At 36.6% G+C, this 17,026-nt stretch overlaps 1 protein-coding gene across 2 annotated transcripts in view; it reads right to left on the bottom strand.

Moving 5' to 3' along the window:
- Positions 1–2,180: 2,180 nt before the first annotated feature.
- LOC150090865 (glycine receptor subunit alpha-1-like) overlaps positions 2,181–17,026 on the bottom strand; it is a 300,163-nt gene continuing 285,317 nt past the window's right edge. For both annotated transcript variants that reach the window (XM_090380406.1, XM_090380412.1), the window contains exon 8: positions 2,181–2,414. In XM_090380406.1, coding sequence (XP_090236532.1) covers positions 2,241–2,414 — 174 coding nt within the window. In that variant the 3' untranslated portion in view covers positions 2,181–2,240. The remainder of the gene's footprint in view (positions 2,415–17,026) is intronic.

Below are 17,026 nucleotides of genomic sequence, written 5' to 3'. Positions count from 1 at the left end.
TGGAAACAGTTCGATAGTGTTGGTATTTCAAAATAGAAGATGTACATAATAGTAACAATAAAAGTTGATTTAAAACATCATCATGTTTGTACATAGTGATTCAAATTTTCTGGCCACAACTGAGTGCATCTTGGACAATCGGTAATAAAGAAATATCCTAAGCACAGATCCAAAAACATCTTTCTGAGTTAAAGCCTCTTGAAGTTTGAATGTTTTATCTACACCAATTACTGCTTTGGTTGTTTTGACTAAATTTATTTAGTGCATGAGCAGATCATAATATCTGCTCATTTTACAAAACCCATTCCCCAAGTGCTAAAAGAGAATATTGCTGTTAATTTCCTAAAGGCAGAATCCTCTGTGTGCTATTTTTAGATGTACATTAAAAGCTTTGAGAAACAGGCTCTGTTGTTTATGATCATCAAATTAATGATCCCCAGAGGACCAATATGCAAGGTCAAGAAAACATTCCTTGTGTTGCTGATGATCTCTCAACTAGCATATATAGGCTGGCCTCGATTAACATTAATGCGGTTAATTCGTCCCGCAAGCGCATCGTGCAAAACGGAAACACGTTAATCGGATATAATAATCAATAGGAAAAATTATAATTGGTCCTCGACCTTCCGGAATGTCCATAAAGAATTTTAAAAATACCTTTTAAATAACTTTTTAACTGTATACAATGTAAAAGATAATGAAAATAATTATGGAATTAAATGTTTATTGCATAAAACAGTGGTTCCCAAACTGTGCTGCAGAATATTTTAAATTTTTGAGGGAAACACAGCGATACTTGACATCTGTCGGACAACTGCACGAACTACTAGCTCGAGATAGTTCACAGTTTCAACATTTCTTATTAAGCTGTTTGGACCTAACCACTAAGCAGAACTGTTAGGTATTTCTTTTGGTCTGGGTGTGCCTTGAAAAAAATTACTGAGACACTAAGGGCGCCGTGAACCGAGAAAGTTTGGGAAACTCTGACATAAAATACACAATGAAGAAATGACTGTTGCGGAAATATTTGAACAGTGTTGACTTTCTCTTTTCATCAGTCAATTTCCGATAGCCGACAACAATCTTCTCTGGGCCTTGGCGAAATAAATATCGCAGAGAACCTCAAATGTTTTGTTTGAGGTTCTATGCGATACGAAAGATTTCATCTAATTCTTTTACCGTTATCTCCTTCGTGGTAATTTTTATTTTTATCTGGCTCATTTAAAAATTTGAATTTTTATGCAAATGTGCATTGACTTTATTAACAGGAGACAAACAAGTAACACGTCATCTTCCGATGGTTGATGGAACACACCAAGGTGGGCAGCAGGCAAATGTTTCTTAATTGACCGTACGACTTGCGGTAAGCTTAACGCGCGATTCAAATCTTTTTCAACTATCACATTATAAAAAAAAATTGCGTTAACTGGAAATTTTCATTGTGAAAAGTGGTATTATTTTTCAAATAGCGTTAACTGAAAATCGCGTTAATCGAACTCTTGTTATGCGAGGCCTGGCTATATTTCAAGATTCCCAAAAGTCTTATTCTGATATATGTTGTTATATCAGAGGATTGCATTCTTTTCTTATTCAGTATGTTCAAACTCTTGAGATTGGTAATGTTATGCTTCAAATAAATTTTGTCACTAGTACTTCCATATTTTCATTATTTACCAGAATCAAGTCATGCATTATAGATAGGTGAAATACAGTTCACAAAGAATTGGATAAATAAATTACATAACCATGTAAACTTATTCAGGAAAATCACTATTAGAATTTTCCTTTTGCCCCTACCCATCACATTGATTGACTGAAAACATTTATGCTAGGTTTCCTGAGAACAAATACACACCTTCACTTGTGTTGGAAGATGTAGCACTTATTGTGTGACTAGAAACGTAATACAAAATGTAGCATCTGCATTATGGGAGATGGTCAAAAACTTAACTGAAGTTAAATTTTTTTTTCAGGGAAATATTATTAAGAGGAACCAGTTATATGGCTTCTACTGTTTGGTTTAGAAATGTGTGAAGATGAGTTAAATTAATGAATTCAATATGAAGAGTCATAACAGACATTATGTTATTAAATTCCAGGTTTTTTTATTTCATCCTTAAGAGAGTAAATAATAACACATTTTGTAACTTTTACTTCAACAATTCATAATACGGGTTGTATTCTGGCTCTGATGTAGATAATTTAATAATGGATATCTACAATTTGCACTTGAAGCACATCTAACATAAATAATAAGGCCAGTATACCATGTTGAATACAAAAAATCCTAAAGGGAAAGCAACCCGACTGATTTTATCTATTCGTTTGGCAATAATGCGAGTAAATGGGGTTTTCTGTGGTATAGCTGGGTAAGTTGTTGTGATGCTTCGCTCTTTTTCTTTTCCTGGGGATTTCTGAAAAATAACAAAAATGACAACAAGTTCTAACAATCAAGAATAAACTAAAAAAATAATCAATATTTGTATTACCCTGAATTTGTTTTCAAACTGCTAGAGAAAAGTAACAATTTTTGAATTTTGAGAATAAAGAAATATCAAGCTTTGGTACTGTCGGCTTGTGGAGATATACGCACTTTATTATATTGCTATTTCCAATATGCATTCCACTATTGCGACTCCCATAGGTCATGTAGCTGGCCACCCATGTTATATGAAGTTTCATTTTTGACATTTATTAATAATTTATCATAGTTAGTGAATTGTAATTTCATTATATTCAGTACTTAAAAGTAACAAACCTCTTAATTTAAAGTGTTAGAATAAGGCTTACAAGTTGTTTGTGAAATAACCTTTGTTACAGTAAACCAAATTTTTCAGTGTGGTCCAATATAAATCTGTGGATTTTAATTCATTAGCAAAGAATGTTCCTTGCAGACCAAGTGGAAAAAGGCCCGAGTTCAAATCCCTTGAATTGATGCAAGGAACTTTTATGGGCTTATTTCACAACATGGTTAAGTCAGTCATTCTCAGGCAAGGGTTGTATGCCCCCCACCCCCCAGATCTTCAGGATTTTTTTTTTTTTTTTGTATAGCAAACTGACTGAAGGATACAGATACGATATATTGATGCCTTACAGCCTTAGCTGCATTGGCAATTAACACAAACATGCACCACATTAATGGCAGAGATGGTTAAATTTAAAAATTCAGCTTTTAAGGCTTCCAATTGAAATGGAAGTTCCTGTTCATTGCCATTAACAAAGTCAGCTATTTCCCTTAAAATATGAAATTCAAAGGGTTTTTTTTTTTTTTTTATATAAACATAAAAAATTATTTCTTATCTTCTTTCCTTTATCTTAAGCAAGGATGGCTTTAAATTTCTAATCGGACTTTCTCTATCTTTTCAATTTCACTGCTCAGTAAAGATCCTCACTTTTTCAATTTCATTTAGAGAATTGGATAACCAAGCAAAATGGGTTTTGACGGACAGCAAACATTTTCTAATGAAAGAATCAGAAAGAAGTGTCTTAGGACCACCAGTAGCTAAAGCATCAACTTTTTTTTTAATAAAACCAAGGTTTTTGGGCATAAAATAATGTAGATATGTTCACCAGCTTGTCAAAAGTCAAAATAGGCTCTGATAGAAGAGGAAGGCTAAGCTGCATGCCTCTGAATATAACTATGCATGTAGGATCTTTTACAAAGATTTTTTTTACATAAGAATTAACTTTGCCAAAATTCTCCCAGCCTATGTAAGCCATGCTAAGCAAGTAAAGCTGCTTTTGGTCATAATAATTGCAAAGAATTTTTCATAGACCTTGCAATATTTTACCAATTTGCATATTCCAGAACCTTACAAACAAGCAAATGCAAACAAGAAGGTTCTCCCATGAATGCACAATATAACAACTGTGAGCATCTGTTGCTTGACTGGCAACAGATGTCCAAGTGCACTTTACTGTGATGTCTTGATGAATTTCATGAATAATATCATTATAACATTAAGATAAGTTTTATTTCAAGAATTGTTTGAAAAGTGGATTGCTTAACTTACTGAAAACTGACTGGCAATTTTTCCTTGCTTATTTCTTTATTTGGATATAATGTGAAATTTAGCTTTCACATGTTGGTTGATGTGGAATTTTTTTTCTGCATGGAATGTTCTTTTCATAAGCACAAAAAAAAAAAAAAAAAAAAAGCACAAAAAAAAAAAAAAAAAAAAAAAAGTGCTGCAATCCATAGTGATGTGTTTACTATGATTGGCAATTCACAATTCCCCAAGTTTAGTGACAAATTTGATTTGTAAATGTAAGTTCCAACTTCAGATTCTGTAAATCTTTTTATAGCAAAACTTAACTGTACATATTCAAAGAATGTACTTTCATCCAACATCACTGATGGTACAAGAATTATGGCAAACCACTACTGACATTTTCTCACACTTATTTTATTATAATATGTGATGGTTGCAATGATTGAAATCATGGTTCCAAGTTTAATGTCCCAAAAACATAATGAAATTAATAATATATGTAGTGTTGTTAGTAATTTTCCTGTTATATGCACTAATCATTAAAGTAGCCATAATACACACATATAATCCAGTGTCTAATTATAAGTTTTTTTTTTTTTTTTATAAATTGAATGCAGTACATATACAGGCTTACTAACAAACTGAATAAATATTTTGCTTCTACATTCATACATGAAGTTGTTAGATTTTCAGACATGTAACACTTTTTGGGAGTTAAATGATTTTATGATAATTGAAAGAAAGCTGGAATAGAAATAGCTGCAGTGGAATGTGATCAGAGTACCTAGGGCTGATGGAGTTTCTCTAAATATATTAAAATAAGCAGCAAGAGAGGCATTCAAACTTTTAGCTAGAATACTGAGAGGATCTGTGCATTCAGAGTAGTCTCTAGAGATTGGAGATATATAAATGTAGGTCCTCTTCACAAGGCTGGTTCAAAGGGTGAAGTACAGACCTGTAAGACTGATTTCTATGCCTGAGAATATATTGGATTCAATGTTTAAAAAAGCAATATGAAATCATTTTAACATGAGTGAACCTATAAGGCAATAACAGTATGGACAAGTTAAAATCATGCCTGAGCATTATGATTAGCTACTATGAGTTTGTCACACAGGAACTGGATACAAAGAATAAGTTTGACATCACATACTTTAGGTTTCAGTAAAGCCTTTGGTATTTCACATGACTGACTGTAGTAAAAATTAGAACATTACAGCATTGTGAACAACTTACTACTGTGAATTAATAGTTAAGTGGTAGGAGGCAAAGAGTAGCTATAAATGCCCAATGCCCTTCATGAATTAATGTTAGGAGGGGGATACCACAGGCACTGTTTACCCCTTACTGTTTTTAATATTTATTAATGATATTGATATAAGAATTAGGTTTGATGTCTAAATTTGCTGATGAAAAGATGGCCAGAATGGCCTGGTTAATATCATTAATCAGGATATATGTCAAGCAGATCTAGATGAAACAGGTAGATGGGCTACAAAATGGCAAATGAGATTTAATTCCCCACCCAAGCACCAACTATAAATATGCTCAGAGCATATTTATAGCTGGGGTGTGCATATATTTATAGTTGTGTCCAAAACAAGTATAAATATGCTCATAGGCCTTCTAGGAGACAATAGTACGACTATGAATGCAAAATGCTGCAATCAATAGAGTTAACAGATTCTAGCACAGAATGATAATAGGGTGTCACATAAGCAGTTGGTCTGTATGTGACATTTCAACAGCACTGAAGATCCCTAGGTCAACGATTGGTGATGTGATTTGCAAGTGGAAGCAGACTGGTGCTAAAACCCTCACAAAGCAATCCAGAAAACCTCTGAAGCTGACTGAATGTGAGAAGACTCACCAAAGAATTGCTGCTCTGCAAAGAATAATCTGCTTTGAATGCAGGTCGACAATGTCACAGCACGCACTGCCCTGGGTGAGACAGTTGTGACACATACTGGCATCACTACAGTGGTGAATGATGTGGGTTACCATAACTACTAATTGCTCCAATTAATTCCAGATGCTGTCTAGCCTGGTGCATGCCCCACAGACACCAATGGAAAGCTGTGTTTCGTACAATGAGTCATGTTACGTGGTCCTACAGTTATACCTGAATGTGGAGCCCAGAGAAAACTATCTGTCAAACTGTATCATCCTGACAGTGAAGTTTGACAGAATCAGCATTGTGGTATGGGCTGTTTTTCATGGTTTAGCTTGGGACCATTTGTTGTTTTGGACAAAACCATGAATCCTGTGATACACCTAGACATCCTGGACAATAATGCATTAGCTAAATTGTGGCAGCATGTCAAGGAAAGCCCATAACTGTATCAGCAGGACACATGCATCTGATAATCCAGAGGTTAGGACCCTGTGCTGGCCATTCCAACTTTTTGGCACTCATGCTCTCGAACCAGTCTATCACAATGTGAGTAGTATGACATGGAGTGTTGTAACAGACTGGTTTGATGGCACGAGAGTCAAGAAGTTGAAATGACTAGCACAGGGTCCTGACCTCTGGATCACCAGATTGCATGTGAGGAGACACCACCCAAAAAACAGTTGAACTGGTCACCACTTTGAAGGGCCAACTGGTGGAGAGTGTTCCTCAGAGGCTAGAGGCTGAAGGTTTCAGAACACATTACTTTTCCTTTAAATAAAGATTATTTCTGGACATGCAGGTGTCTGATATTAATGGTAGGGCAGTATATAGATTTATTAGCACATTATGGACAAAGATGGTACTTGCTATAAAACAAACAGCTGAGAAAATTGACTTTATTTATTTAAAGCAAATGATATCACCTTTAGAAGTGAATTCATAGTGTACAATACCATGATGGTCAAAAAACTAAGATCACTTTCTTTTTTGACCTGTCTTAAGTGAAATGCTTTTTTACTGGAGTGAATTATGCAATTTCCAGGTCAGTTATTCACACTGTTTGTGGGTCAAAGTGAAAACACCAAGTCTTGTCCCTGGTGATGACTCTAGGAACAATGGTTTGTTATCGGATGCCATTATGGTTACTGCAACTTGCCATCCACTCACTGCATTGATCACAAGTAAGCATCTGAGGCACCATATGCTGAACAACCCAATACATGTTCAAATCATCACTTGAAATTCCATGACAGCGTCTATGTGAGTTTTTTAAAGCTTTTATAAGTTTATCGAGTCATACATTATTTTTGATTCATGAGTTGTCTGACAATTTCAATTTTTTCAAAGGTCTTCAAGCATGGATACTGTAGATTTGTACTCCTTGTTTAAATGCATTCAAACATGTAGTATGAGATGAGAATCATCTCTCTAAACCTGATGCATCACTTCCAGTGTTTCAGAAGCAGATATTCCCAGTGTTGACAAAATTTGATTTTTATGTGATGCCCAAATTTTCCATTTTTCACAATCAGAAACATAACATAATGCACTTCAGGTGCACACTGCAACAAAACTGTAAATATGTGCTGAATGGTTATCATATTTCTGCATATGCATAGATGTAAGCGGAAACATACAATTTGAAAAGAGTTGCAAATATTGACCGCAGTGCTATGCACTGAGTCCAGGAACTTCTTCACTATATTGCATAAGTCATATCTTCCTTGTATATGACTAAGACAGCTGATATACCAGCAACACAGTTAACTATGGAATATTTGTAATTTCGTATGGATTCAATCTCATAACATGCATATTAGTGGTCATGTGTGTGTGCTATTCTAGGCAACCCCATTGGTTGCCTAGAATATTAGCAGTGGAGGATTCACATGTGGAATGAATAATTATGTGCACTCATTCATCCTCATCTACTGGAATATTACTGCTATAGCAAAAGAATACTTTGGATTCCAATGTACAATTACACTACTTTTTTTTAATTTACTTAGATTCTATATCTGTTTTTCATCAGGAAAAGACATACACTTAAAAGGTTAGTACATCACAGACTAAACACGCTCCAGCTATAGTCAACAGCTTGTATATTGTGTGTAAACACAGAGAAAAACAAAAAATAGAAACAGTGATAAGCTGTCCTAATCCATGTGAATCATGTCCTTTTGGCTTTAACACACTGATTTGGTACCTAGACAAATAAGACTGTTTAAGGTCCAAAACAATTCCTGGCTCAGGAATTTAAAACTGTTTATGGTCCATAACAGTTCCTGGTCCAGGTCCTGTTGAACTAATTAGATAATCTTTTGAGACATTCTTAAAAGAAAAAAAAAAATGAAAAAAAAAGTTGATTACATTAGAAAAAGCAGCTTTATGAGCAATATCAACTCACTATAAAGGAGAAATTGGCCGAGTGAGAGAACAAGAGCAAGCTCTTCTTTGCCAGCTGTAGTGGAGATAAAGAGAGAAATAATCCATCATTTTACAAAAGATTATTTCTGATTGCGCTAGCCAATATGATTTTTACCTCCAAGAACTTAAATGCTGTTTTTAACCAATTTTTATGTGTACATTTCGACAATCACCATGATAATTTCACGTCATGTCACAGTTACCAAATTATGCCATTTTTGCATAATCTAGCCGGTAATGTATATAACATACTGATTTATTTTAAGTGATATATAAGTTAATTCTTTTAATTTTAGCAGTTGATTCTAGCTTTGGTTTTCTTGTAATAATCATAATCAGACTTCTACCTATGGTTCTTAGGTCAAATTTACAATTTGAAGAGAGCATACAGTGTTTTTTGGTGAGGATTTTTGTAGGCTGTGCCAAGATTTTCCAAGTATTAACTGATTGTTACATGTTCTCAGAGTTGTATGCCACATATATCTAGTACTTCTAAAAAAAGCAAACACTCTATAATATATCCATTCCACACAGTGACGATTTGTCAGTACCAGTGGCCCCCAAAAATTTGGATAACAGTAGTGGGCAAGATAATAGTGATCAAGTTCAAGTTGAGGATTCCACGGAAGCCTCACTTCACAAGATGTCAACTATCAGCCATTAAGTTCAGGTAGTGAGGTACATTTAATCAAACAAGACGAGTTGAATGATTTGGTTTGAGACTTAAATTTGCTGAAAGAACAAACTGAACTGCTAGGTTCTACATTACAGCAGTGGAATATACTCGCAGCAGGAACAAAGATTTCAGTGTTTCGAAAAAGACAAAGTTTTCGAAATATTTTTCTGCGGAGGACAATGTGTTTTTGCAGAAACATTATTGAACTACTGAAAGAACTAGGTGTTGTACATAAGTCAGATGAATGGTGTTTATTCATAAAGGCATGAAGAATCAGAGAACTTAATCACTATTATCTTGCCCACTACTGTTATCCCAATTTTTGGGGGGCACTGGTACTGACAAATCGTCACTGTGTGGAATGGATATATTATAGGGTGTTTGCTTTTTTTTAGAAGTACTAAATATATGTGGCATACAACTCTGAGAACATGTAACAATCAGTTAATACTTGGAAACTGCTTCACAGGAGAGACTGCTTCTACAGGGATGGGATACATTTAAATAGAAAGGGTGTAAAAATGTTTGCTGATGCTATCGAGGCAGTGTTAGGTGGGTCGGAAAACTGCTAGATTGGGGGGATACAAGGACTAATAGATTAACAGAAGCCACTGGCAGAGGTGAAAGTGATTCTTGCACTGCTTCTATTGGAATGAGGAGCAGCCTCGAAAATAAGATGCAGGATATTTCAGAGACTGCTGGGAATCATTGGGGTACAAGTAAACACATGGGTTGTGTTAGAGTAGCTAAGAAAAAGAACAGGTGCATGTATACTTGCGTGTACACAAATGCTAGGAGTTTAGTAAATAAATTTGATGAATTTGAGGTATTGCTCAAAACATCAAAGACAGATATTGTTGGGATTTCAGAGACGTGGTGTCACACAGATATAAGGAATACAGAACTGGAATGTGGGGAGTACGATGTCTACAGAAAGGATAGACAGGATAGGAAGGGAGGAGGGGTTATGCTATTAGTTAAGAAATACATAAAATCCAAGGAAGTGAAGCCAGTCGACATCGCTGGACAGTGCAGTGTCGAGTCAGTTTGGTGTGACATAAGCATTGGGAGATCAAAATTGAGAGTAGGAGTGTGCTATAGGCCTACTGACTCTGATGAGTATAATAAGAAACTGTACAGGGAAATAGAGTGGACCAGTAAATCAGATCAGAGAGTCTTATGTATAATGGGGGATTTTAATTTCCCAGATACTGACTGGTATTTGGGGGCTGGTCACTCACACACTAGCAAGGCTTTTGTGGATTTATTGGATGATTGTTTTCTACATCAGCATGTTCAGGAAGCAACTAGAGGGAGTAATATTCTTGATTTGATTATCAGTAGTGATTCTTCATGCATTAAGAATCTGCAGATATATGAACCACTAGGTGGCAGTGATCACAGTGTGCTGAAGTGGGATTTACTCAAAGAGGTAACTACCATTAGGGGTAAAGGGAAGGGTTATTGCTTTCGTAAAGGCGACTACGATGGACTGAGACAGTATTTAAATTCTATACAGTGGGACCAATTGATGATGTTACCAACAGTAAATTCAAAATGGGAAGCATTCAAGGAACTTATCTTGGAAGCTACTAGGCTTTACATACCAACTAAGAAATATTGTTCAAGGTTTAGGCCTAAATGGATGTCAGATGAACTAGTGAGACATATGGCAGAGAAGAAAAATGCATGGGATACATACAAATTAACACGTGACACAGAAGCCTATGATAGATACAAGTTGATCTGTAACCAAGTTACAAAGGAGGTTAGGCAGGCGAAGGCAGATTACCAGAAATCTTTGGCAAGGGATGCAAAGAAAAACAGCAAAGAGTTCTTTACTTATGTAAACTCTAGAAGGAAGGGGATGAATCAGATTGGTCCACTTGATATCGATGGGTCAACTGTTGATGATCCTGCTCAGGTAGCTAACAAACTAAATGAATATTTTGCATCGACATTCACACATGAGGAGTCATTCAGCGAGGGGAATGCCAGAGGTGTATTCAACTCTGGCAGTAAGCTAGAGAATCTTGTAATCTCTGAGAGTAAAGTGGAGGAGAAATTGTTGAAGATAAACACAAGAAAGGCACCTGGGGTGGATGGGATCTATCCAGTTATATTAAAGGAGGCAGCAAAGGAAGTAAGCAAACCCTTAGCCATAATTATGAGCGCTTCCTTGGACTGAGGGGAGGTACCCATGGACTGGAGATGTGCAAATGTGACCCCAATTCACAAAGGAGGATCAAAGGCTGACACAAGTAATTATAGACCTGTGAGTTTAACTTCTGTTCCCGGAAAATTAATGGAGGCACTGGTTAAAGAAGCACTGCAGGATCATCTAGACAAGACTTCAGTTATAGCTCGGACACAGCATGGTTTTGTTAAGGGGGAAGTCTTGCCTGACCAATTTGATTGGATACTATGATGCAGTCACAAAATAACTGGATGCAGGGAATAACTTTGATATTATATACTTGGATCTTAAAAAGGCTTTTGATACTGTTTTGCACATGGAAGACTGCTGCACAAATTGGAGCAGTGTGGCATTGGAGGCAAATTGCTGCTATGGATAAAGGGGTGGTTGAGGGGGAGAAGACAGAGAGTGGTAATCAATGGACACTGCTCATCGTGGACTAAATGTTATTAGTGGAGTCCCTCAGGGTTCAGTAGTGGGTCCATTATTGTTTTCTGTATTTATAAATGATATTGATGATGGTATATCACGCTTAATATCCAAGTTTGCAGACTATACGAAGGTTGGCAGGGTTGTCAAGGACACTACTGACACTATGCTGCTACAACAGGATCTGGAAATGTTGAGCAGATGGGCTGAGAGGTGGCAAATGAAGTTTAACATTGACAAATGTAAAGTACTACATATGGGAAACAGCAACCCCAGAGCAACGTATCAACTCTGTGGTACTACACTGACAGTGGTAGAGAATAAAAAGGACCTGGGGGTGGTTGTGCAGGCAAATATGAAGTTCTCTGAGCAGTGTAGACTGGCTGCAAGAGTAGCTCATGGTGTATTGTCAATGATATATAGGAATTTTTCTAGCAGGGATAAGGAGGTGATTATTCCCTTGTATAAGGCAATGGTCAGACCACACCTAGAGTACTGTATACAGGCCTGGAGGCCTCATTTCAAGAAGGATGTAGAGCTGCTGGAACGAGTACAGAGAGGGGCAACAAGAGTAGTGAATGGAACAAAGGGGTGCTCTTACGAAGAAAGGCTTAAGTTTGGCAAATTACAGTGTCTGGAGACTAGGCACCAGCGAGGTGATCTGATAGAGGTGTATAAAGCCATGAATGGTTTGAGCATGCTCAATGCTGATGGGATTCTTCCTCTTGCTCAGAATAATCACCTGAGAGGGCATAAATTCAAATTGAGGAAAGACAGATGTAGGATAGACGTGCGGAAATTTGCCTTTAGCCAGCGGATGGTTGGTTGGTGGAACAGACTTCCATCCCTTGTCGTGGAAGTTGATAGCCTAAATAAGCTTAAGGCTCAGCTGGACAAGTATTTTGAATGAACAGAGGGGTGAAGTGGTTATTTATTTTTTTTTTATTTGTTTATTTATTTATTTTATTTAATTTTTTTTGGCTGATGCTGCATAAGTTTGCTTTCTTGCATCAAATGCCTCTACTAATGCTAATGCTAAATGCCTCAAAATCAAGTTTTAAAGCAGTTTTGATTCATAATGGTAACAGATTTCCATCAGCTTCTATATTTCATTCAGTTGAACTTGAAGAAAGTCATGAAAGCATTTCTAAGGTTTTGCATGCTATAAAATATCAGGATTATCATTGGAGCATACACAGTGATCTTAAGGTTTATTGTTTGTGGGGGGGAGGGTTCTTTGCTGTTTTTTGTGGTTGTGCACAACCACAAAATATTGTTTTTTGTGGTTGTGCTTCTTGGACAGCCGTGTGACAGAAGAACATGTTATGCAACATTGGGACAAGCAGGAAGTTCATACCAGGACAATGTAATGTAAAATATATTCCTTTAGTGCAATCAAACAAGGTTCTTCATGTTTGATTGCATAATTTTGATGTCATATACTTGGATTTCTGGAAAGCTTTTGATACTGTTGCACATGGAAGACTACTGTGCGAGTTGGAGCAGTATGGCATTAAGAGCAACTTGCTACAATGGATAAAAGGATGGTTGAGTGGGAGAAGGCAGAGAGTGGTAATCAATGGACACTGCTCTACGTGGACTAAAGGCGCCTCCGTAGCCAGGTGGGAAGGAGCAGCAGTGCATAGCACACGCTTCTTGATTAGACCGGGGTTCGAGCCCGTCACCACCAAATACGGAGGATGCGGAAAGGTCAGGGAATGACCACCGCATATCCCAGAGCAATATGGCCTTAGTTGCTAATGCTCCTAAAAAAAAAAAAATAAAATAAAATAAAAATAACGTGGACTAATGTTATTAGTGGAGTCCCCGAGGGCTTGGTGTTATGCCCATTGTCATTTGCTGTATTTATTGATGAAGGTATATCAGGCTTAATGTTCAAGTTTGCAGACAATACAAAGGTTGGCAAAGTTAATGACAGTATGCTATTGCAAAAGGATCTAGAAAAATTGAGCAGATGGGCTGAGAGGTGACAACTGAAGTTTAACACTGACAAATGTAAAGTACTGCATAAAGGTAGCAGTAACCACAGAGTAACGTATCAACTGTGTGGTACTACACTTGGGGTAGTGGAGAATGAAAAAGACCTGGGGGTAGTTATGCAATCAGATATAAAGTTTTCTGAGCAGGGCTAAGGGGGGTGATTATCCTTTTGTATAAGGCAATGGTCAGGCCACACCTTCACTACTGCATACAGGTCTGGAGGCTTCATTTTAGAAGGATGTAGTGTTGCTAAAACAAGTACAGGGAGGGGAACAAATGAGTTTTCTTACCAAGAAAGGCTTAAGTTCTGCAAGTTTCAGCATCTGAAGACTAGGCACCTGTGAGGTGATCTGATTGAGGTGGATAAGGACTTGAATGGTTTGAGAAGGCTCAATACTAATGGAATTCTTCCTCTTGCTCAGATTACAAACCGGAGGGGGGCATAAACTTAAAATTGAGGAAAGACAGTTGCAGAATAGATATATGGAAATTTGCCTTTAGCCAGTGAGAAGTTGATTGCTGGAACAAATTCCATCTGTTATTGTGGAAGTTGATAGCTTAAATAAATTCAAAGAAGAACTGGACAAACTTTTGGAGCAAATGGATGGGTGAAGTGGGAGGGTAGGTTTTTTTTTTTTGGCTGATGCTATTTATGCTTGCTTTCTTTCATCATATGCCTCTACTAATGCTAATGCCTCATGCGTTTGAATGACATAAAAAGATTTTTAGAAGGAAGAGAATGTGAAAGACAATGAATGACCAGGCCATCTGGTATCCATGAAAACTGATGAAAATGTGGACTTAGTAAGGACATTAATTAGAAGTGATTGCTGCTTAAGCATTAGAATGGTTACATCGGAAAGCCACAAGAAAAAGTGTGCGCCAAGGTGGTGCCAAAAAATTTGAATGAACATCAAAGAATAAGACCCAGAGTTTGTGAAGATATTATGGGAAAAACTGAAGAAGAGCTAGACTTTCTGAGTACTCTAATTACTTGCAGTGAAAGCTGGTTGTTGCATTACAACCCAGAACTAAAAGACAGTGAATGCAATGGAAGATAAAACAATCCCTCCCAGACAAAAAAAAAAAAAAAACAAGATCAAAAATGAAAACTGTGCTTCTTGTTTTCTTTGATTTTAAAGGAATTATTATGCTTCAATGCATCTTGCCAAATCAGATGTACTACACTTCAGTTCTAACAAGGCTGTAGGAAAATTTTGAAAAGACCTAAATTTTGGAAAAATGGTTGGATGTTCCGTTAAGACAAAGCTCCGCCACACAATGTGCTCTCTGTTTTCCAATTTCTGGCCAAAAACAAATCCCTGTGGATGTAGATGCACTACTTTTTTTTATGAATTTTTTTATATTCATTAAAAAAAAACAAAAAAACAGACTGTTAAAAGGGCTTACAGAAGATAACTTCCAAAAATGTTTCTGTTTGGAAGAAATGTATGAAAAAGTGTGGGCAAGACCAAGGCAATTATTTTGAAAGGGATAACTTGTAAGGTACAAAATATTTCGTTATATTTATTTCACTTCAACAATCTCGTTATGTAAAAGACTCATATTGTACTGCGCTAAAGGACATGATAAAACTAATAGTCACCCAAAGCTTGGTTAGCAACTCTTAATGAATCTGCTGTCGTTTGTAATGTTAATTTTATGCTCTGAAATGCTACTGAAAAGTGTAACAGGAAATCAAAGCCACCACTGCTTAAACTCATGAAAGAGTTTAAGAGGAATAAGAGAGTTGAAGAGGAATTTTGAAATTCTTCTCGTCATTGATGGGAATTGCACCCAGACGGCAATATATTGTATCAGCTAAACTGTGTCAGAGAACCTGAGGGAGACAAGAATGGGGACAGATGTTGAACAACACCTATCCTTGCTAGTGTATGGCTGTACATGTACGCTATCCCATGCTACAGCTTGGGATACTGCAGATATACAGCTATGCACTAGCCCAAGCTTCACAACACCAGTTGACATGTCATGTTACACAGAGTGGAAGTAGTAGACCCTGCAATAGAAGAAATTGTAAGTAATGAATTACTATAGTTTCCAGATGATAAGATGCACCCACATTTTGGAAAAAAATATTTTATTGCATATACAGTCAGTCCTCGTATAGCACGATAGTTGCGTTCCTAGAAACCCTCGTGCAATGCAAAATCGTGCAGTATAAACAACAGGCCCTATGGGAAAAATGGGGTTAGGTGCCGACTACCCAAGATTGAACACACATTTGTAACCAAAACATTACCAAACACAATAAATAATCGTAATAAAATACTTACGCATTTTATTACGACTATTACATAATAAAATATTGCTAATGCTTTTACTTCTATCGTAAGCAAACTTGTTTTTTGTTTGATTTTCTATCCAAAAAGATGACAGGCGTTCCATCTCTTCCAATTTTTTGTGTCTTAATCTAATGGATTTTAATTACACTTTGAGTTGTTCCTGCTATGAAAGTTGTTTTTATTTTCTCTGCATTCTAATTCTCAGTGTTGCCTCATTTAAGTCTGTAGCATGTGCAATATCACATTGTCTGTCATTTCACTCAAAGCGTTTCACAATTTCATATTTTTTCTCTATCGACAGAGGTGGACTGGCCATAAGCCTTACCGGGGAAACTCCGGTGGGCCGGAGGCTGGTGTGATTTTGGCCATAAACCATAGTATGAGGCCACTATTAATTTTCCCAGGTAAGAATTTTTGACCCAGTCCGCCTCTGTTTATCGATATTGCTTTTCTTTTTCTCTCTGAACCTGCAGTATCTTCACCAGGATGCTTCCTTTTCACACCTTTTAAGTATTTTACTCATTTTTAGGGAACAAAGCACAATTACAAAATGAGGAGGCACACTTGATACACATAAACAAAGCTGCGCATGTGTAGCAATAAACAACACCGTAAAGGCTGAGATATACTATTAACACTTCACATTTTACTAAAGCTCATTTCTAGGGGTTACTACCATAAAACAATAAAAACAATTTCCAGTTGTGTTTCTGCTAGTGGAATCTGTTATAAACTGGTAGTAAACTCGATCTAATTGCATTTGCGATAATACTGATAGCTGCAATTGTGTCAGTTGTTATGTTATTATGGTGAAATGTGTTTCCCCTTCACTGATATAAAAATCATAAATACATTTTTAGAATCTTCTCTTCATTCCTATCGTGTTGCATTCGGTCGGGGTGATTCCACGTTCGACTGCCATTTCTTGTAAACACAAAGGCGAATCGTGCATAAGCGAATTCGGTTTGTGTTATATAAGATATCGTTCCCCTATTTATAAATCGTGTATGATCGAATTCGTGTAGTGTAAACACGTGTTATACGAGGACTGACTATTTTAAACAACAAATTCACAAGTGCTTATTAATTAAAATGTCAATGTAA

This window comes from Mastigoproctus giganteus, chromosome 1 (genome assembly GCF_048544385.1).
Source record: "Mastigoproctus giganteus isolate SK-2022 chromosome 1, ASM4854438v1, whole genome shotgun sequence".
NCBI lineage: Eukaryota > Metazoa > Arthropoda > Arachnida > Uropygi > Thelyphonidae > Mastigoproctus > Mastigoproctus giganteus.
This window is presented reverse-complemented; position numbering and strand designations above follow the sequence as displayed.